General features: G+C 40.6%; 1 protein-coding gene across 1 annotated transcript in view; it reads left to right on the forward strand.

Moving 5' to 3' along the window:
* Positions 1-16,251, forward strand: part of LOC142397977 (uncharacterized) — a 45,767-nt gene that overhangs the window by 13,585 nt on the left and 15,931 nt on the right. Inside the window, exon 2 of the mRNA XM_075481853.1 lies at positions 960-1,777. Within this exon, the coding sequence (XP_075337968.1) occupies positions 960-1,777 (818 nt within the window). The remainder of the gene's footprint in view (positions 1-959; positions 1,778-16,251) is intronic.

Below are 16,251 nucleotides of genomic sequence, written 5' to 3' on the forward strand. Positions count from 1 at the left end.
CTCTGCACTGCTTCGTTGGCGGCCCTAGAGTGCAGTACCACCCGGAAATAGCCGCCAGTTTTCCCTCTCCTCATAATAGAGACTCTCTGGACTCACGCTCAGCAGCGTGTGCACAAGCTGTGATTGACAGGTAGGATTCCTCCACCCTAACTTGATTGGTTAAAAACAGCCGGGAGCGCTCGATTTTTGCAAGCATGATTACAGGCTTCAGAGGGAGCTACAGATTTCGTTATTTTTCCTAAACAGCCTATTTAATATTCTACTTCCAGAATCCCATGACAGTTCAAGCTAATATGACTAAAAAAAAGTTGCCGACCGCAGCTTTAAAGACTAGTCTTTGGGTTTCACTTAAGCATCAAATCGCAGATGGTGCATGCATGCTATTTTAATTCAAACAAATAAATCCACTCCAGCATTAGTTGACTGATAGTGACAAAAAGATAGAATATCTGTGCTTCTACAGAATGAAATATTGACCCTAAAATGCCCTTTAAATTAATTATACTTATATAACATTAGCCCAGCATTATATAATCTAGTTACAGTAGAAAATCTTCCAGTCAGAAAAACCAACACTCTTGCAGCTCTAAGCTTCACTGAACTTTGGATTAACTCAGGTATTTCAAGGTCTTTTATTTCCTTTGAGTATTATCAAGGACATTACTGCCTGTGTGAAAACATTATGAACAGGAAGCGGGGGAGTCTTTTGGTCTTTGACACAAAAAATGCAGCTGGCAGTCAGTGGAGGTTCCTTTGACTACAGTTGTTTCTAAACATGATGTTGAGTTTCTCATTGCATTTTTCAGGTCATCAATTATAATTAAAGCCATGAACATTCACAGTGGTGTCAAACCGTACAATGTTTTTCATTGTGTTGCACTTATTCATAGTACTATACTGCCAACAAATCGGATGAGAAAATACTAAAGTAAATGCGTATTTCTTGATTTTTGTTACAGGAAAAGGAAACAGAGATACAGTACTGGACAGAGGGGTCGTCCTGACAAAAATGAAGCTCTTCAGAAACTTAAATGAAAGGCTCCTGATGGCTGACGACTCTGTCTCAACTATTTCTACAGGGTCGGTTTCTGACCAGGACATCTTGGACCTCACCAAAGCCTCTGTGGTAAACTCCCATCTTCAAGACAAGTCAACGCAGCCTCAGAAGGAGTGTGGTTCAGACTACCTATCTTCCATTTTCTCACACTCTCAGCTCCCAAAGTTGTACAAGTTCGAGTCAGAGGACTCTGGAGTGGAAATGCCCAGTGGAGCAAACTCTCCATCCACCCCAACCGGCTCAGAACATAGCTTTGTGGTCCACAGTCGAGAGTCATCTTGCGATTCCTGCAACCTAAACTCTGATCCTAATCGTCTCCCTAATAGACTGGGTTTAAATTCACCAAGCTCTAAGATTAAGAAGGCAAAGGACTCAGTGGATGATAGTTTGAATACAACAGTGGATACTCAAGACAATGTGTTCATACACAAAGAGGAATTCAGTTCCTCAGCCACGACAGTAGAATTGAACAAAGGTAAGGTCATGGACCAAAGTGAGGTTTCAGAAGGTTTCCCTGAAGAAGATGGGGAGAAATTGGGACAATCTGAAGAGACCATTTCTTTGACTGAAAGATCCTGCTCAGAAAATATGAGGTCTACGCAGCAATCCTCAACAGAAACATGTGATGTAACGATCGGCAAAGATGTAGAGCCTCTAAGGCAGAGTGCTACTCGTGGGAGTCTAGAGGAGTATATGGACCAATGCTGCAGACTTAGTGAGGTAAGAAAAAATATAATGTATTCATTGGTTCTATCAATCAATCAAGCTCCCTACCTACCAACCAACCAAGATACCCTATTCTGTATTGTCACTTTTATGTTCAAGGTGCCAAGGGAACGTTTCTATCTCCGGTAAAATATTCCAGTCTGAAGCTTAAGGGGTGTCTTAGTCCAAACAACTTTGCACATGACCTGTCCAAGCAAGATATTTCATTTTCTTGCGAGTGATTTAAAAAAGAAATACTCAGAATTCAAACCCTGATACCAATGTTTTGCATTAATGCTGAATTAATGCAAAACATTGACATGTTTCTTTTTGTTTGTAGTGTATTTAATCTAACTTAGTTAAAAAAGGACAATTTTTGCTTCTCCACAACTGAGTAACAGTCAGTTTTGGGGGAGGAGCAACAAAGACATTTTTTATCCCTTGGTATGACTTCTAATTTAAAACTTGTCCCATTTTTTATGTCACCAGGTAAATTAGTATCATGAGAACACTTAAGTTTGATTTTTTTTTTTTTACCTGGTAGCTAACAGAATGATGAACTCATTGAGCTATACCTGTGGCAGAGTGATGACAAAAAAGTAACAGACGTACCAGCAGGGCCATTTTTCATTCATGTTATGGGAACAATTATTTTTCTAGTTCACATCCAAAACGAGAGACCAAAGTATGTTCTGAAGAGAGCACCTGGCAGCTGTGAAAGCTGCAAAGTCAAAATCACCTGTTTGATGTTACTGAAAACATCACAATCATACTTTGAGACACTATTACTGGGCATGTATTGTAATGTTTTAAATACTTGAACGCAGTTTTTCTAGAGAAGATTAATTGCTTTGTATATGGGATTATCGTCCATCGACTCTTTTGGGCTTTCACATGTGCGAGCGAACCAATAACCGGTGAGGGACATGCTGTTTATAAAGTTGTTTTGTAACGTCCCTATGCCAGTAATGTGAGAACCATGCATATGGTTTTGATGGTAAGGCTTGTGACTTTATTGTCGGATGGTTTATAAAGTGGTGTGACGTTTCTGCAGTGTGCAAGTTGTTGTTTTACGTGGAAGGGTTAGCGCTTGCCCCTAGCCACCACGTATTAGCCTCGCATGACAGGCTGCCCAAACAGCGCTATCTCCACACAGGGAGCGCAGATTTGCACCTGTCTGTGTCCTACTATCAGTATTTGACAACCTCTAGCAATGGGATTGCGCTTCAAATGCCCCGGAGTTTTCCTTTAAGCTTTTCCACATGAGTACCTTGTGTTGTTTTAGACCAGAGAGGGATATATTGTGGACTATATTAACAAACCTTTAAACCTTTACTTCCTAAAGGGAAGTTCATTAATTCTTAGCATTAATACAACTTAGTCCATATTTACCTGGAAATGGATTCAATTTGTTTTTGTTTTTATTTTAGCTGTGCAATAAAATATATGTGGTAGATAATTAGATAATTAACTATACATGTTATGACTTGCAAACTTGAAAATAAGCAGGTCAAACTTTTCAGGCTGCTGAGAAGTTCCAGGTTCTTTCCCAAAAAAACCATTTAAATCAATGTCAAGCTAAGTCTATCTAAAGACAGGGTTTATGTTTACTGGCACATGGGTCACACTAAAACACGAGAGCCTGCAAGCCTTCAGACAGAGGCAGTTGTGTGGGTGGGGCATGTGTTACAGTGTGCAGCAGTGTTTTCATGAGCAAGCATGTCATGCAACACTTGTTCATCTTTGCTGAGGGACTGGAGATTTTCCAGGTGATACTGTTGTTGACCACTAGTCCCTCTCTCATCTGGATCCCCTCTGTTTTCCAAGCCCAGAGCTTGGCAACCTACCTGAGTGTATCAAGTAGGTGTCGAATATCTCAAATTACTCACATATTTACAGAGATAAAGGGTCTTTGGTAGTTCTTGCAGGCCCCAGGGAGGTATGTGGAAAAGGCTTTTAGGGGCCCAACCTTTTTTCATTGATGTACCCCCTGTGAAATATGTTTTCAGCCAAGTACCCCCTAACCAACTCAAAGCAAAATTAAAAAAAATAAAATAAAACACAACACTGTGCCATCAGAGTCTGATATATGGAACTTATTAACGTTGTAACCGAGAGACTCAAATTTCCACATGAGACAAAAAAAAATTTAGAAAAGAGACCAGAGAGGCAAACATTTAGAATGTTTTCCATTATGCAAAATAGTTGATCATTTGTACTGGTCTCTCTTGAACTATTTGGAAATAGAAAGATCTAAAAATAACTAAAGACATGTTTAAAATAGATAATGAACTTAATTATAAGTGAAGATTTGTGCATATGAAAAAATTAGCAACTGAAAGTGCCCTCTTTTGGAATCATAATAAAGATCTGTTGTAAAAGCGAATTCAATAATTGAATTAGAATTAAATAAACATTTCTTCAGAAAACAAAAAAAAAGTAATTAACATAATTATACGTAGAAAATGTTCACGAAAATATCTAAAGTATCTTTTTCAAGGATCAAAAAGAAGACTAAAATCTTGAAGTTCCAAACTGTAACTTTGAATATTGAATTTGTGCATTGAACTGAATGCTTTTGTATTTACATTTGAGTGAGAAACTTGGGCTTGTGCTTCACTGAGGATCTTTGTGAATCTTAGTGATAGGGAGGCAATAATCAATCTCTTCTCAATCAAGCTCTTCTCTTCTTCGTTTCTTTGCTTTGTTTTGATGACTGTTCTTGCAGAGAGTGAGGCCTCACATGAATATGTGGAGGCAATGGGTATTACCTGCTCCAAAGCTTTCTGTCTCAGGTCAGGGTGCTTCTGCTTCACACACACACACACACACACACACACACACACACACACACACACACAAAACTGTGTGAGTGTGGATGTGGCAAACAGAAGGCTGGAGGCTACAGTCAGATGACACTTCAAAGATTTGCTTCTATTTGCTTTGGACAAGAGAAAATAGTTTCTCACCCAATTCAGCTGTACATATTTCTCCTCCATGTCAGGAAAGTAGGAATGAAAATATTGAATCAATCAATGGTTGGTCAAATAGTGGCAGCAGCAGTTGTGTGATCAGCTCCCATATTTTCACATAGGCGGTGAAATAGCCATGCATTAAAGGAGAATTCTGGCATTTTTAAAAACATATCCCATCTGTTGGAGACCAAGGAAAGTTGGCCAAAGGGAAAAACGCGAGAAATTTTCATGCTCGCTGCGCAAAGTTGTCCGATTGCGCTGATTTCCATGAAAGCGGGCTCTATCGGGCAAGCTTTTAACCTTTCCTGAGGCTCTTAACGTGTATCCAAATACTTTTTACCAAATTGGCCGTGTTCTCAGTAGCAATACAATTCAACCCAGGGGCTAACCATACCATTAGCTAGCACAGACATTATACATTTTGAGATTTCAAAAACAGCGTACTTACCTTTCTCAGCATCTGTGTTCCACAGGCGTGCGCACAAATTAATCGATCGCCGAAGTCATACACTATAGTATTCCAAAGTACTGTCTTCCTCTGTGGTCAGTGCAATACAATGTCCACATCTGCACCCCCATGTCTCCCCAATGCGTGACCTAGCAGCAGCTCCCGTTTCTGGATCATCGTTTTGAGCCATCCAAGCTGCATCTTGTGCCAACAACTCTTCATCAGTGTATTCTGGTTCAAAAAGATAACCCCGACCATCAAACTCGTCAAACTCTTCCATTCCAACATCAGAATCTGACGAACTATCCATCTCGAAATTGCTTCCAATAAAATCCTGAGGGTTCTTATCTCCTGCAGCTGAATAATGGGCGAAGGTGCACTCTTTCAAGCAGTCATGTGACACGTCATGACATCACGGCGAAAATGGGTGTTGAAACGAGTCAGTTGTTTGATAGGAAACAATAACAAACATGGCAATGTGTAGTTCGGTTCCCGAGGGTCGTTTTTGGTGGACAAAAAGACAATTTTGGAATACTATAGTGTATGACTTCGGCGATTGATTAATTTGTGTGCACGCCTGTGGAACACGGAAGCTGACAAAGGTAAGTGCGCTGTTTTTGAAATCTCAAAATGTACAATGTCTGTGCTAGCTAATGGTATGGTTAGCCCCTGGGTTGAATTGTATTGCTACTGACACCACGGCCAATTCGGTAAAAAGTATTTTGATACACGTTAAGAGCCTCAGGAAAGGTTAAAAGCTTGCCCGATAGAGCCCGCTTTCATGGAAATCAGCACAATCGGACAACTTTGCGCAGCGGTCATGAAAATTTCTCGCATTTTTCCCTTTGGCCAACTTTCCTGGGTCTCCAACAGATGGGATATGTTTGTAAAAATGCCGGAATTCTCCTTTAAGTAGCCTTGACTTTACGAGTTTGATCACTTTGATGCAGTCATTCAAAATGTCATGTAACACTCTTTGTAAGGCTCTTTTTTTTGGACACCAATATCTCCCTGTGTATGACACAGCAAGTCCATTTTACATCCGGGTTTTCTTTTTTAATGCAAGCCATGAGTCCTCTGGTGTGGCGTGTCATTGACGCAGCTGCGTCCGTGCCTCTAGTGCTTTGGCTGATGCCGATTTGTCTTTAAAAAATTCAGGTAACTTACCAACGTGACATGCATGTTTTGTTTTGAGATGCCGCCGAAGGTGTGCTGGCTTCATGCTACTGTTGGGTAATTTTTCCCGGTAGAAAAAACACAACGCCTTGGGTGGGTTCCAATTGGTTGACGTAACTCCAAAACATATTCTTTTGAATACTGGCAGTGATTAACAAGTGTTACCAAGTGGCACGTAAAACAAACCATCGTATATTGGATTTTAGTTTTTTTTTTAGTACACATGTATTTAGTTGAAACAATTAAATAAATTCCCATGTCCTATGTCATAAATTACTATGTAATTTGTCCTAGGGACAAAATGTATGGTGCTAAAACTAACACTGGATGAAATAACAGCCCCTGCACATGGTGTCTCATAGTTCCTTCCTGAGTGATTTGAAAGATATACTGCAGGGAGCTGAGACAGAAACACTATCTGTGTACGGAAAAGACTGGCTGGGAGAAGCAATGTACGTGATCTGCTCATACCTTCCTCCCTATCTGGATGCTCCAAACACATCTGGCATTTCATTCCTTTACAGTACTGTCATGTTTAGGAAAGTATTTTGGTTCTAGCACAAATATTGGAAAAATTTACGAGAGTGAGGGTCAAAGACTATCTCTGTTTCTACAGTGATTTCAGATGTTACTTACTTTTGATGCCTCTAATTTCAACGTGATGGAAATAATTAATATTTTAATTATTCTAATTACATATATATGTGTGTGTGTGTGTGTGTAAAGACACTATATTGCGAAAAGTATTCACTCACCAATCCAAATAATTAAATTCAGGTGTTCCAATCACTTCCATCTGTGAAAGAATGGGTCGCGCTCTGGAGCTCAATGAATTCCAGCGTGGTACCATGATAGGATGCCACCTGTGCAACAAGTCCAGTTGTTAAATTTCCTTTCTATTAAATATTCCACAATCACCTGTCAATGGTATTATAACAAAGTGGAAACAATTGGGAACGGCAGCAACTCAGCCACAAAGTGGTAGGCTACGTAAAATGACAGAGCGGGGTCAGTGGATGATGAGGTGCATAGTGTGCAGAGGTGGTCAACTGTCTGCAGAGTCTATCATTATAGACCTCCAAACTTCATGTGGCCTTAAGATTAGCTCAAGAACAGTGCGTAGAGAGCTTTATGAAATGGGTTTCCATGGCCGAGCAGCTGCATCCAAGCCATACATCACCAAGTGTACCATCCACTTATACCGTCCACAGTATTTAGGCTACGGCTACACGGAAACGTTTTTCACTGTAACCGATACTTTTGCTTATCGTTTGGATGTCGCGGCCACACGGAGCCGGCGTTCCCACTACCCCAAAACAATAGTTTTGGAGAACGGGTTCCAGAGTGGGAAGATCTGAGAACGGCATTGTTTCGTTTCCATTGTTACAGCCAAAACGGATTCGTTTACATCTGCGTCACAGCCACATGGCCAACGCCAGTGACGTATACACATACGTCAGTGACCAGAACAAAAAGCGGCTTCCATTCAAAATCCGGAAGAAGAAGACAACACAACAAGGACAGACAGCGATCATCATGGACCCCACAACATTGATAGTAGCACTGCTGTAGACACTGCTAACTACAGCGGCGTTGTTGAAGGAACATTTACAGGTGATGCGCTGGTAGAAGTAGGGGCGTACACACATGCGCATTGCTTCTTCTATTGTTCTGGTGTAACCGGTGGGGGTGGCTTACAGCGCACATAGAGGTGTGGCGTGTGTACTGCATCGTTTTCAGCGTTTTCATCGATTCCAGCTTTCCTGTGTGGTCGCAATAATTTTCGTACCCGTTTTAAAAAAAAACCTTGTTTCGTTTCCGTGTAGTCTCCCGGTTTGTTCATGCTCATTGTCAGATCCTCACCATTATGTTGAAATCAGGTTTGTCCTTGTCACTGTCACTGATGTTTTTTCATGTCAGGTTTTGGCAGGTTTGGGAGGTCACCGTCACTCATGTTTAGTCAAGTTATTTCATAGTCATAGTCAGTTTTTTTTTCAGTTTAGTTTTTTTTTATTTTGGCCTTTAGCCTACCCTGCCTTTTGTTACAGTTCTTTGGAATAAATCAAGTTTTTTTTTTTACTATACATCTGCATTCGGGTCCTCTCTCATCACCTCCACGCCACACTTCGTGACAAGTGATATTTAAGACTCTACATACTCTGGTGATAACGCAATTCCCTTCGTCAGTAAAGACGGGACATTTTGGTCAGTCGAAGAACCATCATACAGGGTTTTGAAGATAAACTTTCCATTGAAAAGAACGTTTTCACTATTCATTTAATTTCTGCTTATTTATCCATTTTTGTTAAAATACTTTACACATATTAATGCCAAACATAACTGGGGGGCAAGGGAAGAGGGAGAGCGAAGTAAAATAAATGGAAATGAGACTGAGATACAAAGAAATGATATGAGAAGACAATGAAAAAAAACAAGACAGAATCGGACAACTAGCTGTTACACCTGTAGAAAGACTAAACAGAAAAACATCCTATGGCCTCTGGGGATACCAGGCGAAGAATCATCAGGAGCACCTGCAGAAGACAAACAGAGAAAAAAAAAACACAAACAGCAATGACAACACCAGCAGCAAGTACATTGAACAAAACTGTAGATACCGATGGTTTGAAACCGCAGGACGACACAGCAACTGTGAGTGAATGAATGTGTGTGCATAAAAATGCAAAATACAAGTTTTACATGAATTGTGCTCAATCATGGGTGCAGAGGGCAACTGCTGCTCCCCCATGGAATCTGGGAGGGGCCCAGGGATCAAGGCAGAACTCAGGCAGCCCACCGCAGGGATAACTACGCATCCACACTGAAGACAGCAGGGCCCCGGACAGATCCCCACATCCATATGGCAAAAGCCCCCTGGAAACCAAACATGAGTCGAGTGCTTCCCAAACCCCCGGCAGAGGCTCCGCTGATACCCAGGAAGACCAGGCACCCCAGACAGCGAACCAAAGTGGGTTGGGGCACACCCCAATGCCCCCAGCCAAGCAGTGCCTTCCCCCATATATTCATAGAATGTTCCTATATCAATCATGCGTCAAAACAAGTTTTGATGTTCATTAGCTTGTCAATTTTGACAGCCTGAAATCAGGCAATTCTGAAATCAGTTCAGCATATCAAAAAAAAACAAAAAACATATTTTTTCATGCTAACAGGAGCACCCAATTATAAAGTCTCAATCCTCATCTAAATTATCTTTATTTTGTGTGTTGGAACTGCCACTTTTTCAATGCCCCCTCAACAATTCTCTGTATGAGTCATTATTATGCCTATGACTATGAACGTGATCTACGGAAACTCTGAGGAAGTGCAGCAGGGTGTGTGTGTGTTTAGATGTAGTTGCTCATTTTAAAATGGGCCTGTGCACGCAAAATCCCACTCTTACTTCCCAGCTGTGAATCACTCAGTGGTCTCTGTGGGGTCATGGATAAGATCAGTGCTAGCCCAGAATGATTACTGACCCTCCCCACCTTCTCACTGACAGCCACTAAAGAAATGAGCGTCATTTCCTGAAAGGAATGCCCATCCTTATCTTAATTAGGAACCAGTGAACTACTTGTCCGATAGTCCTACTGCAGACGAGGGGCTCTGGGTAGTCACTAGAAGAGGATATACGTTTTACCTAATATCCTTGAATGTGTAAGAGGAATTTCGTTATAAACTCAGCACTGGACAGCATAGCTTAAATCTGAACGTATAATGAGACTGATGTACTCCCTGAAGAGGCATCACTAATTAATGTAAAGTACCTAAAAATCACCAAAAGATTACCGATAGCTTACAACATGGCAACTACCTTGGCATGTACTATAATTAGCCAGGTAACAATGCAATCTCATGACAGATTGTGAAATACATACATTAGGTCATGGAATATATCTATCTATCTACCTATATATATATATATATATAGATATATCTGATATATCACAATTAAGGAAAAAAAGTTGTATAATGCGCATGTTTTGCTTCCACATTTCCAAACAGTTGGCATCTCTTGACTTGATCAAAATATACATTATTAAGGGAAAGATTGAGATGGTGTGTGTCCCCCGAGTCTCAAATGAAATTGCTGGTTCAAATCCTGTCCTTGAATGTTGAACCATGTTAAAAAAATAACATGGTTTTGGCTAAAAAATTTACACTATCACAAACTATGAAGATTTATGCCGATCGGTTTCCATCATATGACTCGATGCTACTTTTCACAAAAGAACTGCCCAACAAAAAAATTATTTCACATTTCTGAAGCCTTGATTGTGAAACTACTATCTATTGGACAGGTGAACATGACATGTTTAGATTTCACAAATTCTGGTATTAGGCTTCATAGAAATGCACTGACAAATTGTAGTGGTCCTTTTTTTTCATTTCCCTACATTTGTCTGACAGAGTTGCTAACAGCTTTTAGTCTCAGAGGATGGGATAGTTTATCCCCACAAATGACCCATTTCATAATACACACAATAATTTGACTCACTATTAATGAAGATAAAAAAAAACATTCTCTGAGAATAGAAAACAGATCTCTGCAAAATAGCTCATTTGGTTGTAATTGAACAGAGATAATGATAAATGTCTCCGAGTATTAAAGCTGAAAGATGTTAAAAGTGCACTATAATCTGACATGTGTAGAGGGGTTCTTCTTTGGGGGGCTTTGTGGTCTACAGCACATTTGTCAGTCAGAGGAAATGAGTGATGTCATCCCACAGCTTGTTTGGCCATTGTTTGGTTAGTGTTTCCATCCCAGCTCTGAGTTGCCTTTCTGGAAGTTTAAAGTCAATAGCATGGGAATGAGGGGGGAAGACCCCAACCTGAGCTCATATCCTGCTTTTGTTGGGTCACTTCAGGAATGTTGATGATTGGATAAATATTTGCTCAAAATTTCCTTTTTACATTTGCTAAAAAACATGAATGTCTGCACCTCCACTTACACAAGCAGAACCAAAAACACAATCCTTGGATGAACTTAACTCAGGTCTCAGTTGGTTGTGTAACAACTCTTAATTTATTATCACTGGAATCTGGAAAACAAGACAAACAAGCTTATTTGTATGTTTTGAGACACGAACAACTAAGGCAAAGGAATGCTTTTACAAGTGCAGCTTGTGTGGTGGGATCATTATAGAGCTTGGGAAGACCAGAACAAAAACGTCCACAGTTTATTTTGATAGCTGCTTACTGTAAAAACTCTTTATAACATCATATATGAATTTAGGGTTGTAGCATGGGGTGGTGTAGTGATTAGCAATGTTGCCTTAAAGCTCAAAGGCTTTTGATCAAAATTTTAGCTGGAGCCGTTCTTTGCGGAGTTTAAATGTTCTCCCTGCCTCCATGGGTTCTCTCTGTTGCTGCGACGTCCTGTCATAGTCGTGCTTGGTGAATTGGGGATTCTAAATTGATTGTATAATTATGAGAGTGCATAAATGCTTGTCCCTTTGTTGTGATCGACTGGCATCATCTCCAGGGCGGAGCCTGCTTCTCAGCTGGTGGCAGCTGGGATAGGCTCCAGTCCCTATGACTCCAAAAAAATAAAGTGGGTATAGAAAATAAATGTATATTTGATACAAACTTTTCTGAATAAAGTAGATTAGGAATGGTCTCTCAACATCAACACATACTGAGATGTATGAATGAACTGGTGATCTTTTAAGTGATAAATGACTTCTCTACTGTATGAGTCACACCTGCCCTTGCATCAAGTTTCCTGGAGCTGGAGAGGTAAAGTTTTTATGTGCCACTTGTTCAGGTTCTTATTGCATCTATTACAAAGAAATCAAATATTATTACGCAAATTCAATTTTCAATTCAATTCAATTAATTTTTATTTATATAGCGCCAAATACAACAAATGTCATCTCAAGGCACTTAGATAATAAAGTCCAATTCAAGCCAATTGGAATGCAATTGATTGTAATCATAACTAGAAAATTTCTGAAGAAATTTAGAAGGGGCCTGCAAAAGTGTGCGTATCGCTCAACCAATTCTATGGTATTCTTCTATGGTAATTAATCTCCCTCCATTAACTAGTTAAGCTGCCCCAGCTGCTGCTACACTAATTATATGAGACTCAGGGCTTCTCAGAGCCAAAAAACCTCTACGAACAGATGCTTCCCATTCGGAAACCGTAAGAGCTACAGAAAAAATTCTCGCAGGATGAGCGAGGGACGCCTTTGGACTTCAATATTCCCGCGTTTCAGATCTGTAGGACATTCACAGTGAAAGCACGGATGAGAGAAAGAAGGGCTGCAGGAGCTGCTGAGATTCTGAGAATTGGATGAATTAAAATGGGGATTTGAGGTCTTTGAGCCCCGACATCACTTTGCTCTGAGGGGCTCTGAGAGCAAACGGTCCGCCCTAGATGAAATATGAAAACATTTTATGAATCCCAACATGCGTGCCTATATTATGACAGTACATAATGGCATTGGAGCGATATTTGTAGGCGTGAGGGCGATTCGAAAATTAATCTGAGGTCAGAACTCTTGCTCTTCCCACACTCTAATGAAATGGCAGTTGTGCTCTAAAAATTCAAATTTTGCAGATTTTGGCCAAAACTTTGGGTCGCTTGGAGGCATGCTGTGGGAAATCCGTAGCAGGTATCGACATGGCGTCTTCACTTCTGAACACAGCACGGACGTATCTACAAACTGACATTTGAATGGCGTTTCTAGGTTAATGCATGATGACACAGTAACTGCTCAAAATTTTGGGTTTTTTATGATTTTTCCAGGTCATCCCCCTGTTTATTCCTAGGGGGGCATTGGGGGGCTGTTTTTTGCTTATTACGTCGCCATGGTAACTCCAATCTTCAATAAAAGTAATAGCCCGCGAAAACTCATCGAGCCGGTCGTTTTGATATATATATTGTTGGGATATGCGGGCCCAGGGGCGGTTCTAGAGGCGGGCCGACCGGGCAGGCGCCCAGGGCGGCATCGCGAGGGGGTGAAAAAAAAAGAAGAAAAACATCCAAAAAAATAAAAAAATAAAAAAAACACCTGTCAAAAAAAAAGAAGATGATGAAAGAAGGCAGTCCTAGAAACCTGTTTTATATGCGAGTCAAATAATAAATTCTGGTCAAAAATAACTCCAAGGTTCCTCACTGTAGAACTAGAAGCCAAGGAAATACCATCTAGAGTAACTATATAGCTAGACAATTTCTCCCTGAAGCGCTCAGGTCCAAAGATAACGACTTCAGTTTTGTCTGAATTTAGAAGCAGACAGTTCTGAGTCATCCAGGTTTTTATGTCTTTAAGACATGCTTGTAGTCTGACCAACCTACTGGGTTCATCTGGTTTTATAGATAAGTTCAACTGGGTATCATCAGCATAGCAATGGAAATTTATGCCATGCTGTCTAATAATGTTACCTAATGGAAGCATGTATAAAGTGAAAAGAATCAGTCCAAGCACAGAACCCTGAGGAACTCCATGACTTACTCTGGTGTGTGAGGAAGATTCTTCATTTACGAAAACAAACTGAAATCTATCAGATAAATATGACTTAAACCAGCCTAATGCAGTTCCTTTAATCCCAATAACATGTTCAAGTCTCTGTAATAAGATACTGTGATCGACCGTATCAAATGCAGCACTGAGATCCAGAGAATGCTGGGGTTGAGAATTGTTTTCTCTTTCACATTTGAAAATAGCTCTAGTCAATACACCAATGAGCCACTGCATCAGAAGATAAAACTTGAAAATGCATCTGAAAAAGTATACATTGTCAGATGTAAGTTACCGAGTGCTGCAACTTTATAAGGAGCTTATTATTTTTTGTCAGAGGCTGAATGTTGGAAACCACTAGTACTTAAAAGTTAGTGAAAACACTTTTTGCAGAATGTTTCTTCCTCAGGTGGCTACATGGATCAGTGACATCAATCAAAAAATCGGACTAGCGCAGTGTTTCTCAATTCCGGTCCTCGGGACCCACTGGTACGGTGGCCAACACGTGCAAACGCGCTGCAAACGGCGAAACAAATCCACAAATAAAATGCTGCAAGAGAAAAATGCGGCAATAACAAAAACAACTGGAGCACACGCGCTGCAAACCCCAAAACACATGCAAGACAGAAACGCTGCAAACATCAAAACACATGCTAGACAGAAACGCTGCAAACATCAAAACACATGCAAGACAGAAATGCGCTGCAAACATCAAAACACTTGCAAGAAAAAAATGCGCTGCAAACATCAAAACACATGCAAGACAGAAACGCTGAAAACATCAAAACACATGCAAGAAAAAAACGCTGCAAACATCAAAACACATGCAAGACAGAAACGCTGTAAACTTCAAAACACAACGGAAGTTCGCCAGGCCAGTAGGGGGTCTTGACCTGTGGGATAGGGGATCGACTATGGGAGATGGATCTACCATATTAATGAAAGAGAAGAAAGTCAAAAGGTAGTTGTCATTTATGTCATTTTGAAACACTTGGCCGTAATCTTTTACTTTATTATAGAAGAGCAGCGGAGTTATGTCGCTATTATAAGGTAAAAGATTACGGCCAAGTGTTTAAAAAAGACATAAATGACAACTACCTTTTGACTTTCTTCTCTTTTATTAATATGGTAGATCTCCCATAGATATCCCCTATCCCACAGGTCAAGACTGCGTAGTGGCCTGGCGAACTTCCGTTGTGTTTTGATGTTTGCAGCGTTTCTGTCTTGCATGTGTTTTGAAGTTTGCAGCGCATTTTTTTCTTGCATGTGTTTTGAAGTTTGCAGCGCATTTTTTTCTTGCATGTGTTTTGAAGTTTGCAGCGTTTCTGTCTTGCATGTGTTTTGATGTTTGCAGCGTTTATGTCTTGCATGTGTTTTGATGTTTGCAGTGCGTTTCTGTCTTGCATGTGTTTTGATGTTTGCAGTGCGTTTCTGTCTTGCATGTGTTTTGATGTTTGCAGTGCGTTTCTGTCTTGCATGTGTTTTGATGTTTGCAGTGCGTTTCTGTCTTGGATGTGTTTTGATGTTTGCAGCGTTTCTGTCTTGCATGTGTTTTGATGTTTGCAGTGCGTTTCTGTCTTGGATGTGTTTTGATGTTTGCAGTGCGTTTCTGTCTTGCATGTGTTTTGATGTTTGCAGTGCGTTTCTGTCTTGCATGTGTTTTGATGTTTGCAGTGCGTTTCTGTCTTGCATGTGTTTTGATGTTTGCAGTGCGTTTCTGTCTTGGATGTGTTTTGATGTTTGCAGTGCGTTTCTGTCTTGCATGTGTTTTGATGTTTGCAGTGCGTTTCTGTCTTGCATGTGTTTTGATGTTTGCAGTGCGTTTCTGTCTTGCATGTGTTTTGATGTTTGCAGTGCGTTTCTGTCTTGGATGTGTTTTGATGTTTGCAGCGTTTCTGTCTTGCATGTGTTTTGATGTTTGCAGTGCGTTTCTGTCTTGGATGTGTTTTGATGTTTGCAGTGCGTTTCTGTCTTGCATGTGTTTTGATGTTTGCAGTGCGTTTCTGTCTTGCATGTGTTTTGATGTTTGCAGTGCGTTTCTGTCTTGGATGTGTTTTGATGTTTGCAGTGCGTTTCTGTCTTGCATGTGTTTTGATGTTTGCAGTGCGTTTCTGTCTTGCATGTGTTTTGATGTTTGCAGTGCGTTTCTGTCTTGCATGTGTTTTGATGTTTGCAGCACGTGTGCTCTGGTCGTTTTTGAGATTGCCGCATTTTTCTCTTGCAGCATTTTATTGTTGGATTTGTTTCGCCGTTTGCAGCGCATTTGCACGTGTCGGCCACCGTACACTGGCCTGCATGTTTTCGATGTTTCCCTCCACCAGCACACCTGATTCAAATGATCAACTCGTCATCATGCTCTGCAGTGGCCTGATCAGGAGCCATTCATTTGAATCAGGTGTGCTGGAGGAGGGAAACATCGAAAACTCCTTT

Source organism: Odontesthes bonariensis, chromosome 2 (assembly GCF_027942865.1).
Source record: "Odontesthes bonariensis isolate fOdoBon6 chromosome 2, fOdoBon6.hap1, whole genome shotgun sequence".
Lineage (NCBI taxonomy): Eukaryota > Metazoa > Chordata > Actinopteri > Atheriniformes > Atherinopsidae > Odontesthes > Odontesthes bonariensis.